This window comes from Cibotium barometz, chromosome 15 (assembly GCF_041138505.1).
Source record: "Cibotium barometz isolate CiBa-2024 chromosome 15, ASM4113850v1, whole genome shotgun sequence".
In the NCBI taxonomy this organism is placed as follows: domain Eukaryota; kingdom Viridiplantae; phylum Streptophyta; class Polypodiopsida; order Cyatheales; family Cibotiaceae; genus Cibotium; species Cibotium barometz.
Window position 1 is genome coordinate 576,964 of NC_141060.1, and position 16,734 is coordinate 593,697.

The following is a 16,734-nucleotide window of genomic DNA, read 5'->3' on the forward strand; positions in this document are numbered from 1 at the left end:
AGGTAGTAGGTCTAATGTTCCTTAATATGGTTACCTAGGGGGGCAGTATCATGTCTTAAGTCCCTATGGTTATATATTATGGCCCTTATTGCCCTTATATACAGGACCTTAGTTGCCACACAATAATGATGGTCCACTACCCTTATCACTTTTAAGCACATGCCTTTTCCCTTAACAACTAAGTATCACTATACATGCCTTTTACACAACAATGATCGTCCACTAGCCTAATCACTTTTGAGCATATGCCTTGTCCCCTCATAACTATGTATCACTAGGCAAAAACAAAGGCCACTTCACATTGAGCGAAAAGGAAGCAAAAAGTAATCCCACTATTTATTGCTCTGATAACTATGTATCACTAGGCAAAAACAAAGGCCACTTCACATTGAGCGAAAAGGAAGTAAAAAGTAATCCCACTATTTATTGCTTGATTATTAAGTGATGAGGCTTGCTTTGTGTCCTCATTTGGGTGTCAATAGATTTGATATTTTTGTGAGAGAATACATGATCCCTATTACATTCAAGGTGGGAATTGTAAGGACAATGATTGAGAGAGAAAGAGAGTGGATCCCTATTTTTGTGAGAGAATACATGATCCCTATTACATTCAAGGTGGGAATTGTAAGGACAATGATTGAGAGAGAAAGAGAGTGGATCCTAGATCTTATCTCAAGATTGATGCTTTATGCACATTAATAGATTTGACCATATCCTTATAAACCTTTAATGTCACAATTATCATGTAAGACTCAAATTTCATACACTATGCATCATTAGAAGAAGATGGGTGGCAAGACTAACCTTGGTCACTTTATTCCTTCCTGGTTCTCAAGAATAGATCCTTACCTTTGCAATATTGTTTTGGTCTCTATCATCATTTCCCTCGGGTTGGGGAGGGGGGGGCAAGAGCACCTTATGTATATGTAACATAGCACGGTAGTTAATGGAGGGGGTTTTCTTGATTGAGGGACTTACATGATGTACATATGTAGGAGGTAATTAAACAAATAATTATTAAATATAATTCATGTATGTGAATTTACATAGGGGGTTTGAAATGCAAAATCTAAACATGGATACGTACAAGAGGGGGATAAGCAAATGCAACTAAGTAAGATTGCTATCAAAGTAACATTCCTTTAAGACTCTTTGCTTTATGTGATGAAAGAAGGTTATATAGAAATAAAGTTGCTCAAAATTGTGAGTGTCTTTCTAAGCATAAGAAAACAACTTTGAGATATATTTTTAACCAGATAATTTCCTTCTCAATGATCCTAATGTCATCTAAAAATACAATAACGAAATCATCTAAGTAATCATGATATACATTGTTCATGAGACACTTTCAATGCTATACATGGTTCAAAAAAATTCATATCCATTAAAAGGAAGCTACTTGGAAAAAAAGCACTACCATAAGCATAATGAAGAACAAAATTAAGCCCAAGTGTTTCATGTCACTAGCTACAATGATCACTCTGCATCCCCATCCAAAGCTTTGGCATCTAAAGTTGCTTGCATGGAGCGTTTTTTGGTAGCCGCGGGCCGTGGAAAAGGAAGAGCACTATTTTCTGTATATGCTTTTCTCCCAAGAGGACGCTCAATGAATGGTCTTGCTCGTTGTATAGAATTTCCAAAACCATCTTGTACAATCTGAAAATTCTCAGCAGGATGCAATGCTCCATGCTCGTCCCTTGCTTGCACCTCTTGCGTTTGAAGCAATAACCTTTGCATTAAGGCATCAAAATGTGCTTGTAAGCTTGGTTTTCCTTCCACCATGTGTACAATGCGCTCATAGCAATCTGTCGCATTAGGCTTCTTCGCATTTGGCTCTTGAGTACGTTGTTGAGAATGGTCTACATTCTCAATGCTATGAGTCTCCTCCATGACAGAAATACAATTTGAGCCAATACATGTGTCATGGCCATTGTCATACAACTCTAAACACTTACCAATGATAGTGTTTAAATTAAAACCCTTTAGTAGCATGACCTTTACTTGGTGCTTACACATATTGCCCTTCATTGCCCATCCACAATTACAACAACCCCAATCACAATCGGCATTGTACACAATGTAATGGATCTTGGCGCCCGAGGACTGACTTTTTACCTTTGCCATAACCCTTGTGCCTTCATTAAAAAATAGTACATCTCCATCTGGGATGCTCTGAGCTCTTTCTAGTGAATGCTCAATCAATCTTTTTATGGCTTTATTTATGACAAAGCCACCCTTCTTTGCCTCATCTATATACCAAAAATACGACAAACATGCCGTCATAAGTTTGTGCAAAAGCCAATCAATTCTACGTCCCCATATGTACTTCCTACCACATAAGAAACGAGACTTTAAAGTAGCATGATATGACTCGATAGCTCCATTTGTATCTTGATTTGCATGCGGAAGCATCCTCAAGCTTCTTGCCCACATCTCTACAAGAAGATAAGGCCCAGGTGAGTACTAATGCATAAAAAGTACATTAGGTTCCAATGATGTATTAAAGCTTCAATTAAACTTTTAACTTCTTAAGCTTAGAAGGTTGAACTTACCAACTTTTGAAACCCAATAAGTACGGAAATATTCAATAAAGGCCTCCTCATGTGAAAAGTCGGCCAAGAACTCCAATACACTATCTTTTATATTGTCTATGGCAATTGCCTCCGAAGCTCCCCCTTGGACACGCATGTTCATGATTGCACCTAGGCGTCTAAACATGATAGCTCTAACTTTCCAATCTTGTACCTTCTTCACTAAGTGCTTCAACCAACTTCGACGAACGTGCCATAAACATAAATAAATTGGTATGTTGAATACCACCCTATTTTCAAGATTGCAATAAATTAGAAATAAAAGTTTAGCTAGTTTGACAAAGAGAAAGAGATAATACTTTGTGAGTAATAATGTGGGCATGCACATGATTTACCTGATGGCATTTATCTCAGCAGTTGCATCATCAACAAGAAAGGCATTTATATATAGAGAGAGAGCGAGAGAGAGGTAGTAGGTCTAATGTTCCTTAATATGGTTACCTAGGGGGGCAGTATCATGTCTTAAGTCCCTATGGTTATATATTATGGCCCTTATTGCCCTTATATACAGGACCTTAGTTGCCACACAATAATGATGGTCCACTACCCTTATCACTTTTAAGCACATGCCTTTTCCCTTAACAACTAAGTATCACTATACATGCCTTTTACACAACAATGATCGTCCACTAGCCTAATCACTTTTGAGCATATGCCTTGTCCCCTCATAACTATGTATCACTAGGCAAAAACAAAGGCCACTTCACATTGAGCGAAAAGGAAGCAAAAAGTAATCCCACTATTTATTGCTCTGATAACTATGTATCACTAGGCAAAAACAAAGGCCACTTCACATTGAGCGAAAAGGAAGTAAAAAGTAATCCCACTATTTATTGCTTGATTATTAAGTGATGAGGCTTGCTTTGTGTCCTCATTTGGGTGTCAATAGATTTGATATTTTTGTGAGAGAATACATGATCCCTATTACATTCAAGGTGGGAATTGTAAGGACAATGATTGAGAGAGAAAGAGAGTGGATCCCTATTTTTGTGAGAGAATACATGATCCCTATTACATTCAAGGTGGGAATTGTAAGGACAATGATTGAGAGAGAAAGAGAGTGGATCCTAGATCTTATCTCAAGATTGATGCTTTATGCACATTAATAGATTTGACCATATCCTTATAAACCTTTAATGTCACAATTATCATGTAAGACTCAAATTTCATACACTATGCATCATTAGAAGAAGATGGGTGGCAAGACTAACCTTGGTCACTTTATTCCTTCCTGGTTCTCAAGAATAGATCCTTACCTTTGCAATATTGTTTTGGTCTCTATCATCATTTCCCTCGGGTTGGGGAGGGGGGGGCAAGAGCACCTTATGTATATGTAACATAGCACGGTAGTTAATGGAGGGGGTTTTCTTGATTGAGGGACTTACATGATGTACATATGTAGGAGGTAATTAAACAAATAATTATTAAATATAATTCATGTATGTGAATTTACATAGGGGGTTTGAAATGCAAAATCTAAACATGGATACGTACAAGAGGGGGATAAGCAAATGCAACTAAGTAAGATTGCTATCAAAGTAACATTCCTTTAAGACTCTTTGCTTTATGTGATGAAAGAAGGTTATATAGAAATAAAGTTGCTCAAAATTGTGAGTGTCTTTCTAAGCATAAGAAAACAACTTTGAGATATATTTTTAACCAGATAATTTCCTTCTCAATGATCCTAATGTCATCTAAAAATACAATAACGAAATCATCTAAGTAATCATGATATACATTGTTCATGAGACACTTTCAATGCTATACATGGTTCAAAAAAATTCATATCCATTAAAAGGAAGCTACTTGGAAAAAAAGCACTACCATAAGCATAATGAAGAACAAAATTAAGCCCAAGTGTTTCATGTCACTAGCTACAATGATCACTCTGCATCCCCATCCAAAGCTTTGGCATCTAAAGTTGCTTGCATGGAGCGTTTTTTGGTAGCTGCGGGCCGTGGAAAAGGAAGAGCACTATTTTCTGTATATGCTTTTCTCCCAAGAGGACGCTCAATGAATGGTCTTGCTCGTTGTATAGAATTTCCAAAACCATCTTGTACAATCTGAAAATTCTCAGCAGGATGCAATGCTCCATGCTCGTCCCTTGCTTGCACCTCTTGCGTTTGAAGCAATAACCTTTGCATTAAGGCATCAAAATGTGCTTGTAAGCTTCGTTTTCCTTCCACCATGTGTACAATGCGCTCATAGCAATCTGTCGCATTAGGCTTCTTCGCATTTGGCTCTTGAGTACGTTGTTGAGAATGGTCTACATTCTCAATGCTATGAGTCTCCTCCATGACAGAAATACAATTTGAGCCAATACATGTGTCATGGCCATTGTCATACAACTCTAAACACTTACCAATGATAGTGTTTAAATTAAAACCCTTTAGTAGCATGACCTTTACTTGGTGCTTACACATATTGCCCTTCATTGCCCATCCACAATTACAACAACCCCAATCACAATCGGCATTATACACAATGTAATGGATCTTGGCGCCCGAGGACTGACTTTTTACCTTTGCCATAACCCTTGTGCCTTCATTAAAAAATAGTACATCTCCATCTGGGATGCTCTGAGCTCTTTCTAGTGAATGCTCAATCAATCTTTTTATGGCTTTATTTATGACAAAGCCACCCTTCTTTGCCTCATCTATATACCAAAAATACGACAAACATGCCGTCATAAGTTTGTGCAAAAGCCAATCAATTCTACGTCCCCATATGTACTTCTTGCCACATAAGAAACGAGACTTTAAAGTAGCATGATATGACTCGATAGCTCCATTTGTATCTTGATTTGCATGCGGAAGCATCCTCAAACTTCTTGCCCACATCTCTACAAGAAGATAAGGCCCAGGTGAGTACTAATGCATAAAAAGTACATTAGGTTCCAATGATGTATTAAAGCTTCAATTAAACTTTTAACTTCTTAAGCTTAGAAGGTTGAACTTACCAACTTTTGAAACCCAATAAGTACGGAAATATTCAATAAAGGCCTCCTCATGTGAAAAGTCGGCCAAGAACTCCAATACACTATCTTTTATATTGTCTATGGCAATTGCCTCCGAAGCTCCCCCTTGGACACGCATGTTCATGATTGCACCTAGGCGTCTAAACATGATAGCTCTAACTTTCCAATCTTGTACCTTCTTCACTAAGTGCTTCAACCAACTTCGACGAACGTGCCATAAACATAAATAAATTGGTATGTTGAATACCACCCTATTTTCAAGATTGCAATAAATTAGAAATAAAAGTTTAGCTAGTTTGACAAAGAGAAAGAGATAATACTTTGTGAGTAATAATGTGGGCATGCACATGATTTACCTGATGGCATTTATCTCGGCAGTTGCATCATCAACAAGAAAGGCATTTATATATAGAGAGAGAGCGAGAGAGAGGTAGTAGGTCTAATGTTCCTTAATATGGTTACCTAGGGGGGCAGTATCATGTCTTAAGTCCCTATGGTTATATATTATGGCCCTTATTGCCCTTATATACAGGACCTTAGTTGCCACACAATAATGATGGTCCACTACCCTTATCACTTTTAAGCACATGCCTTTTCCCTTAACCCCTAAGTATCACTATACATGCCTTTTACACAACAATGATCGTCCACTAGCCTAATCACTTTTGAGCATATGCCTTGTCCCCTCATAACTATGTATCACTAGGCAAAAACAAAGGCCACTTCACATTGAGCGAAAAGGAAGCAAAAAGTAATCCCACTATTTATTGCTCTGATAACTATGTATCACTAGGCAAAAACAAAGGCCACTTCACATTGAGCGAAAAGGAAGTAAAAAGTAATCCCACTATTTATTGCTTGATTATTAAGTGATGAGGCTTGCTTTGTGTCCTCATTTGGGTGTCAATAGATTTGATATTTTTGTGAGAGAATACATGATCCCTATTACATTCAAGGTGGGAATTGTAAGGACAATGATTGAGAGAGAAAGAGAGTGGATCCCTATTTTTGTGAGAGAATACATGATCCCTAATACATTCAAGGTGGGAATTGTAAGGACAATGATTGAGAGAGAAAGAGAGTGGATCCTAGATCTTATCTCAAGATTGATGCTTTATGCACATTAATAGATTTGACCATATCCTTATAAACCTTTAATGTCACAATTATCATGTAAGACTCAAATTTCATACACTATGCATCATTAGAAGAAGATGGGTGGCAAGACTAACCTTGGTCACTTTATTCCTTCCTGGTTCTCAAGAATAGATCCTTACCTTTGCAATATTGTTTTGGTCTCTATCATCATTTCCCTCGGGTTGGGGAGGGGGGGCAAGAGCACCTTATGTATATGTAACATAGCACGGTAGTTAATGGAGGGGGTTTTCTTGATTGAGGGACTTACATGATGTACATATGTAGGAGGTAATTAAACAAATAATTATTAAATATAATTCATGTATGTGAATTTACATAGGGGGTTTGAAATGCAAAATCTAAACATGGATACGTACAAGAGGGGGATAAGCAAATGCAACTAAGTAAGATTGCTATCAAAGTAACATTCCTTTAAGACTCTTTGCTTTATGTGATGAAAGAAGGTTATATAGAAATAAAGTTGCTCAAAATTGTGTGTGTCTTTCTAAGCATAAGAAAACAACTTTGAGATATATTTTTAACCAGATAATTTCCTTCTCAATGATCCTAATGTCATCTAAAAATACAATAACGAAATCAGCTAAGTAATCATGATATACATTGTTCATGAGACACTTTCAATGCTATACATGGTTCAAAAAAATTCATATCCATTAAAAGGAAGCTACTTGGAAAAAAAGCACTACCATAAGCATAATGAAGAACAAAATTAAGCCCAAGTGTTTCATGTCACTAGCTACAATGATCACTCTGCATCCCCATCCAAAGCTTTGGCATCTAAAGTTGCTTGCATGGAGCGTTTTTTGGTAGCTGCGGGCCGTGGAAAAGGAAGAGCACTATTTTCTGTATATGCTTTTCTCCCAAGAGGACGCTCAATGAATGGTCTTGCTCGTTGTATAGAATTTCCAAAACCATCTTGTACAATCTGAAAATTCTCAGTAGGATGCAATGCTCCATGCTCGTCCCTTGCTTGCACCTCTTGCGTTTGAAGCAATAACCTTTGCATTAAGGCATCAAAATGTGCTTGTAAGCTTGGTTTTCCTTCCACCATGTGTACAATGCGCTCATAGCAATCTGTCGCATTAGGCTTCTTCGCATTTGGCTCTTGAGTACGTTGTTGAGAATGGTCTACATTCTCAATGCTATGAGTCTCCTCCATGACAGAAATACAATTTGAGCCAATACATGTGTCATGGCCATTGTCATACAACTCCAAACACTTACCAATGATAGTATTTAAATTAAAACCCTTTAGTAGCATGACCTTTACTTGGTGCTTGTTTTGATAGTTATCAAATACTAGCACAGTGTAGAGTTGGAACTAAACAAAAAAAATTCAATGAGATAGAATCTTAACATTTCTACATATAAAGTAGCATAAAAAAAGTGCATATATACTACATGCGTACCTTGTAAAAGTTTGTTCCAAACGTTGAATCCATTGATATGACCCCATTGTTGCCATGTGTGTTGAGCTTCTCAAGTTGCCAATGTGTTTGAATACCTAGCACAAATGGCTTATTGTTTGTAGCATCCATCTCCGCATAGTGGAAGACATCTTGAGAGTGTTGTTGTGTCCACATGCGAACACTTTGGGCATCACTAGAATGTAGCTCATGAGTACTACTTGCATGCTTCCTAGCAATATTTAAGATGTCTCTAAGTGATAGGAAATCATCTCGTGACAATGTATAGCTAGGATTGGTTACTTTTTTTTTGTGAACAACTTGAATATGTGCCTCATGCACTTGCATTGGAGTGTAACGTTTGCAAAGCATTTCAAAGACCCATGATTTTATTTCCAAAGAGAGCCATGGTGCAAAGGATAGGTTGTGGCCCAAAGTTGCCTTGATGCCTTCTTTGTGACAAAGCTCATCATTCTCATCAACATGATGCATTTGAATATAGCGAATGCAAGCTACATCTTTTAATAGATACAATCTTTTGACAAAGAAATGACATTGACAACCACACATGCGAGTGCCTTTTACACAACCTGGACGGCTTCCTTTCCCTTTCTTTGGTGTCTTTTCATTGCGAGGAACCATGATCTCCTTTCCACGCATATCTTTAGGACCATAAGCACACCAAAACAAAGTCTCCTCTAAGTAGCTATCAAGAGTTGGTTGCTTTAAGCAACCCTTTTCATGCCTTCGCACGGATTGCCACCTAAAATTTGTTTCTGCATCTGTAAGGGACTCTTCTCCTTTTAAAAAATCTGTTAAGCGATCCCAGTGAAAATAGGGTACCCGAACATATCCATATATAGACTTTTCACACTTTTTATCGGTCCATTGTAGATGATTAGCATTGAAAGGACCCAGCGATGGATATTGAAGGTGGATCCTAGTGTCCATTCTACACACACACAGACCAGAAATCCTAGTAAAAACCTTAGAATTTTTTAACACATAAATGAAAAGCATGATCAGTTTGACCCTCAAGGTTCATTGTGCAAAATAAACATTTCTCATTCCTTTAAACAACGCCACTGCTTAAGGCGAAACGATCAGCTACTACAGGCCTTTGGGAGTGGACGAAAATAAACAATAAAATGCATTATTTTGACGTAGTAAACCATAGATTGTGAACAATAAGTAAAATAATAATCGGGCTCGCAAAAAATAAATTTGTGACTCACGTTTTCTCTTTGTTGTTCAGATGGGTCGTAGATCTGCTGCTGCTGATGATGAAGATGAAGGAAGGTGCTACGCTGGTCACACTTGGGCTGCTGCTGTGTGCAGGGTAGAGCGTCGGCTAGATGTAGTGGGCCTATCTGCAAATCAAACGACATTCTTTATTAATATAAATGTAGATTGTATGCCTGACTCGTGTCTTTAATTAAGACGTCAATCATGCAGTTGAACGTTAATAAATCCCTTGCCTTGCCGTCATCTTGATCTTCCACCGAGCTTTCCTCCAAGAAGAACTTCTTATACTGAGCTGCGTTCGAACCATAAAACTGATAACAGAACGAGGTGATTAGATGAGGGCGATGTAATTAATTACCCTAATTAGCAAGAGATAAAAACCGATAACAGAACGAGGTGATAAGATGAGGACAATGTAATTACTTACCGTAATTAGTGCAAGAGATTAGAGATTAGAAACTAGAGCTAACCTATCAAGTGAGAGATGCCGACTTGGGCCGAGAGGCTCTCTTTTCTCTCTCAGTCGTTTCAGCGATTATCCTCCCTCTCAAGCATTTCAGCCTCCCTCTCTGTTGCTTGTGATAGAGATTCTCTTCTCTCTAAAGCGTTCACAGCACTCATAGCTGCAGTAGGGTGGGGATATATTTCATGCGCTCCCCCTTGTCGTGTAGCGGGGGAGTGCACGAAACACTTTCCAACTCAGCAAGGGCATTTACTCGTTGCCAGCTCAACGACACTGGGGCAGAACTGACCAAACAAGAGGCCAGGGACGTCAAAAGATTTCGTGAGGAGGAGAAGGCCGAGGGCGGGGCCAGCTGAAAGCAGAAGCTGCTGGCGATGATAGAAGGGCGGGCTGGCGCTAGGGAGCCCATCGGAGGTGAAGGCGTAGGCCTGCTTCGCGCCCTTGAAACACAATGCGCCACCCCACCTGCTGTTGCACAGTTTACGTTGAGCGTCGGCTGCAGCATCCACTTCGCCATATAATAATTACTAAGAATTTCCAATATTTCCACCTCGTTTATATATATATATAGAGAGAGAGAGAGAGAGAGGTAGTAGGTCTAATGTTCCTTAATATGGTTACCTAGGGGGCAGTATCATGTCTTAAGTCCCTATGGTTATATATTATGGCCCTTATTGCCCTTATATACAGGACCTTAGTTGCCACACAATAATGATGGTCCACTACCCTTATCACTTTTAAGCACATGCCTTTTCCCTTAACAACTAAGTATCACTATACATGCCTTTTACACAACAATGATCGTCCACTAGCCTAATAACTTTTGAGCATATGCCTTGTCCCCTCATAACTATGTATCACTAGGCAAAAACAAAGGCCACTTCACATTGAGCGAAAAGGAAGCAAAAAGTAATCCCACTATTTATTGCTCTGATAACTATGTATCACTAGGCAAAAACAAAGGCCACTTCACATTGAGCGAAAAGGAAGTAAAAAGTAATCCCACTATTTATTGCTTGATTATTAGTGATGAGGCTTGCTCTGTGTCCTCATTTGGGTGTCAATAGATTTGATATTTTTGTGAGAGAATACATGATCCCTATTACATTCAAGGTGGGAATTGTAAGGACAATGATTGAGAGAGAAAGAGAGTGGATCCTAGATCTTATCTCAAGATTGATGCTTTATGCACATTAATAGATTTGACCATATCCTTATAAACCTTTAATGTCACAATTATCATGTAAGACTCAAATTTCATACACTATGCATCATTAGAAGAAGATGGGTGGCAAGACTAACCTTGGTCACTTTATTCCTTCCTGGTTCTCAAGAATAGATCCTTACCTTTGCAATATTGTTTTGGTCTCTATCATCATTTCCCTCAGGTTGGGGAGGGGGGGGGCAAGAGCACCTTATGTATATGTAACATAGCACGGTAGTTAATGGAGGGGGTTTTCTTGATTGAGGGACTTACATGATGTACATATGTAGGAGGTAATTAAACAAATAATTATTAAATATAATTCATGTATGTGAATTTACATAGGGGGTTTGAAATGCAAAATCTAAACATGGATACGTACAAGAGGGGGATAAGCAAATGCAACTAAGTAAGATTGCTATCAAAGTAACATTCCTTTAAGACTCTTTGCTTTATGTGATGAAAGAAGGTTATATAGAAATAAAGTTGCTCAAAATTGTGAGTGTCTTTCTAAGCATAAGAAAACAACTTTGAGATATATTTTTAACCAGATAATTTCCTTCTCAATGATCCTAATGTCATCTAAAAATACAATAACGAAATCATCTAAGTAATCATGATATACATTGTTCATGAGACACTTTCATCAATGCTATACATGGTTCAAAAAAATTCATATCCATTAAAAGGAAGCTACTTGGAAAAAAAGCACTACCATAAGCATAATGAAGAACAAAATTAAGCCCAAGTGTTTCATGTCACTAGCTACAATGATCACTCTGCATCCCCATCCAAAGCTTTGGCATCTAAAGTTGCTTGCATGGAGCGTTTTTTGGTAGCTGCGGGCCGTGGAAAAGGAAGAGCACTATTTTCTGTATATGCTTTTCTCCCAAGAGGACGCTCAATGAATGGTCTTGCTCGTTGTATAGAATTTCCAAAACCATCTTGTACAATCTGAAAATTCTCAGCAGGATGCAATGCTCCATGCTCGTCCCTTGCTTGCACCTCTTGCGTTTGAAGCAATAACCTTTGCATTAAGGCATCAAAATGTGCTTGTAAGCTTCGTTTTCCTTCCACCATGTGTACAATGCGCTCATAGCAATCTGTCGCATTAGGCTTCTTCGCATTTGGCTCTTGAGTACGTTGTTGAGAATGGTCTACATTCTCAATGCTATGAGTCTCCTCCATGACAGAAATACAATTTGAGCCAATACATGTGTCATGGCCATTGTCATACTGTAGTCTGTGATGAACGGCGAAAACCAGTTTGTAACTTTGTTATATGTTTTCTGCGGCCTGCCTTGCACACAGCCACCGGCCATCGTAGCTCCAGCGGCGTCCAGCCTCCAGCCCGCCTCTGCTTGCTTAACTCTGCTGTTGCCTCGGCTATCATAGCTCCAGCCCCCGCCTGTCGAGTCTGCTGTTGCTTGTTGTCGAAAACGGCCTGCACCACGATCTCCTTCTAAGTTCTTGGTGAGGAATTCATTAAGGTAATAAGCCTATAAGGTCTCTCTGTGGATATGTTCCAACTTCCGATGCATGCTTGTAAGAGAGAGAGAGAGAGAGAGAGGTACTATGATGTTCTTTGTGAAATTGTGTGTTTGAGCAGTGAACTGTGAAAGTTGAAACTCTCTCAGAAAATTAAGGCAGACGTACTGGGTGCTGGCAATTGAAGATTTTGGGTTTTTCGCCGTACCAACTCGAACTAGTGAGCATGTAGAAGAAAGTGAAGACTAGTAAGAGGCAAGGAAGCCTTCTTAAATGGGCTCAAGGTAATCCTAAAGCTCCACGTAATAAAGAAAAAATTACTTTCGCAAGTATGATCTCATATTGCAGGAAAAGTAGACCTCTCTACTCTATCTCCTGAGGAAAGGGTAGAGGAGGCAAGAAGACAAGGTCGACGAGATCTTTTCCAAGCAGAGTGGTTGGAAGACTTCAAGTGGCTTGAGTACAATAAGGAGGAGGCAAGGTTGTATTGTAAGTTTTGTAAAAAGTATCCACATCACCATAGTGCATATTCATTGAGTGGATCAATCAACTTCAAGGTAAGTAATCTCAAAGCTCATTGCAGTACTGATTGCCATAGGCTTGCTATGCAAGCATGTTTTATGGAGGGAAAGGAAAGCATACAAAGTAGCATTAAAAAAGTGAAAGAGTTGAAAGATGAAGCTTTGTTGACATTATTTAAATCTGCATATTTCATAGCTAAGAGAAATGAATCCTTTGCACTTTTTCCACACTTGATATCTCACATGCAAGATTGTGGTGTCCCATACACTACAAGCTTGTATAATGATGATAAAGCTTGTGCGGAAATGGTCTATTGTATTGCTAATTATTTGATGCATGATACGTTAAAGAAAGTTGCTAAGAGTCCATGGTTTGGGGTGCTTGTTGATGAATCCACCGATATTGCCACTCATGGTCATATGGTTATCTACTTTTCTTACGTAGAATCTGAGTGCATACCAAAAGTCTCTTTCTATGGGATTGTGCGCGTGAGTGATGGAACTTCAAAAAGTTTGTTTGACACTTTGATTGCTGAACTCAAGAAGTGCAAGTTGGACCTATCCAAACTAATTGCGTTTGGATCTGATGGATGCTCCAGCATGACAGGTAAGGAAAATGGACTTTCAACTCTTCTAAAGAAAAATGTCAATCCTTTTCTTACATCAATACATTGTGTAGCACATAGAACTGCACTTGCTGTCTCTAATGTAGCTAAGAGTAATGACACTTGTAAAAGGATAGATAAACTTGTCAATAGTTTAGCTACTTTTTACAATGCGAGCTCTAAGCGCAAAGAAGCACTACGTGATTTACAAGAGGATTTGGCTTGTCCCATTTTGAAGTTACAACATACTTATGATATTCGATGGTTAAGTCGATATAATGCTTTGAAATCTGTTTGTAGATCATTTGATGCTATCTTGGCTGAGGTAAGAGAGAAAAACTCTCATCTCCACAATGACATTGCAGAGTTTGAGTTTATTTATTGCTTATTTTTCTCGGCGGATATACTCAAAGGTTTGGCTTCCTTAAGTAAAATGTTTCAAAAAGATCATGTTGATGTAACCACAATCAATCATGGTCTAGTTAACAACGAGATTGATCGTATCAAACAATATTACATGGAAGAACCACAACCCGACTGCAATGCTTTTACACATGGAGTAGGAGGCTTTGAAATTTTGCCAGAATGTTGATCCAAAAAAGGTCACCTCTTTTCTCTTCGTGAATCACTTCATGGTAATGTTTTCTTTGATGAGTCAATAAAACGCGATATTTATGGTGAAGATTTAAAGAGAGCTTTAGAATTTCAAACCTCTTTTTCTTCTTCTATCATTGCCAACTTGCAAACAAGGTTTGAAGATAATTCCATACTTAGCAACATGAAGATCCTTGTTCCTGCACAACATCCACTCTTGGAGCGACCGTTGAAAGCATATGGCATCGAAGAAGTTAGGAAGTTAGTGTCATTTTATGGTAAGGATCATGTACTAGGTATGTTTGAATTTAAAGCATTGGTTGATGGTGATGAGTTAAAAAAAGAGTTTAGAACTTTCAAAAATCAAACTCCAAAAGACTTTGTCCGATATAGCCTAGTAGAAGTCGCTTCTTCAATAGCCAGCAATGCTTCATGGAGAGCGATATATCCCAATTTACTAACGCTTTGTCAAGTTGCATTAGTTCAATGTTGTAGCATTGCAGTGTGCGAAAGAGGCTTTAGTGCGAGAACCATGATCAAGTCTCGCCTTCGAAATAGGCTTGAGACTAAAAGTCTTGATGCTCTTATGAAGATTGCTATTGAAGGGCCAGAAAAATTGTGTGAGGAAGAGCTTCTAGAATGCATTGAGATTTGGAGTGCAAAGGCTCATCGACATCTTTTTAGTTCAGAAGGTATTTGTTCACTTATTGTTCAATAGTGATTTCTTTTATTGTTTTTTGAAACAATTATTATCCGTGCCCACCCTGCAAGTCCCACTGTCTGGACCAATTGTTTGCTAGGTGTCAACAAGGCATCAGTGCTTGTAGTTGAGGAGGGATGGACCAAGTGACCATGACACACATGTCCAGTCGCAATAGTAAAATGTATTTTATACCTCACAAGAACAACCGTCGACTATTGCCTTCCTAAGAATACTAGAGGCATGCATGAGTGTGTAACAAACAGAGACACGTGTGCATGCAAAATATACAATTCTCCCCGATAGAAACAATAGAACTTGCTGGAATTTCAGAATTGAAACATAAACTTGATTAAAAGAACATTCTTAGCGACAAAACTTGAAAGAGATGATGGAGAAGACACATCACACCACACTAGGACCCAGAAACAAGGGTTGGACCCCCCGCAGGCTTTTATTACTTCTCCAACAATAGCAACTGGATACAAGAGCTTGAGTTGAAAGTAAGAAGCGCACAACTGAAGTGTTTGAGCAAGACATGCAACCTTGCTATTAAATAGTTAAAAATCTTCCAAAGATAAGCGTCCAAAAGCTGCCTTGTGCCCAAAAAGCTAGGCAAGTTTCTAAAGCGGGCCCCTTATAAAAAGTTCCAGCCAAAAACAGCCTTCTTCCCCCTTTTAAGGGCTCGCCCCTCTTTATGTGGCTTTTGGCCCAACTTTAATGTTCAATGCACTTTTCCCTAGGCTCATGGCCCTTTAGGAAAAGTCAACTCATTTAATGCCCCTAGAATAAGGAGCATTAAACCACTCTCTTACACCTGCACACAATTAATTCATCTTCCAACAATTAAAACATTAATTGTTAGTGTTTGGTGTGCTTTTCGCGCCTTTGGCTTTGCTAGCCCTTTGCAGATGCTTTTTCCAACATGCCATTACTTGGTTGACTGGTCAACCTTGTTTGATTGAATACTCAGAAAACTCTTTTACCCTTGTTTTTTTTACTTCGTTGCTAGATTGCAACATATCTTGTTCTTGTTGGCCGACACCAACCTGTTCTTGACTTTCCTTGGATTGACCAAATTCATACCCCTTTGACCGAATGCGAAAGTCAGTCTTTCTTGACCAAAATCAAGACTAGAGCTTGGTTGACCAAAGCCAACCCTTGTTTGACCAAAGTCAAACCTTTTACACTTTGTCAACCAAAGTCAACCCTCTTTCACCAAAAGTCAAACTGATGCAATAAATGTAAAAAATACTTTTTATTTCTTTGAAATATCATCACATTTCTGATAGAGTGTTTCTGATTGACTGAGTGCCTCTCCCTTTCTACACCAACATACTTACAAAATATGAGCAATTAATGTCAAAATTCGTCCAATGAGTGTGCAAAGTATTATCAAGGCTCTTGTTTTGAGCTTTTATCTCGCCTGGAAATGCCAATTGGTTGATTCTCTCATCCTTTCATAAGGAGACGGCACTAGGCTCCCTTTTCACATCAAAAAGAGAAAGGCGGTTCCAAAGACTCGTCCATCAAAGACAGAAAGGCGGTTCCAAAGACTCGTCCATCAAAGAAAAGAGCCTTTGTGGCACAAAATGAGGACACAATCCAATTGTGCATCCAAGGAATTCTTTAAGAGATGCCTTGACAAGAATTAAACCTCCCCCCCCCCCCCCCCCCCAATTACATAACTAGATATTTAATATTGACATGCACACTCTCTCTATGATGTCCTCAACTAGTATCTTCCTGCTTTGTCACATTTACCTAGACCTATCTCAGCAT

General features: G+C 38.7%; 1 protein-coding gene across 1 annotated transcript; it reads left to right on the top strand.

The window, feature by feature from the left end:
• The first annotated feature begins 13,359 nt into the window (after positions 1-13,359).
• Positions 13,360-14,250, top strand: LOC147630823 (uncharacterized). Its single transcript, XM_086809926.1, has one exon. It carries the CDS (start codon positions 13,360-13,362, stop codon positions 14,248-14,250), a length of 891 nt encoding a protein of 296 aa, XP_086666052.1.
• The last annotated feature ends 2,484 nt before the right edge of the window (positions 14,251-16,734 follow it).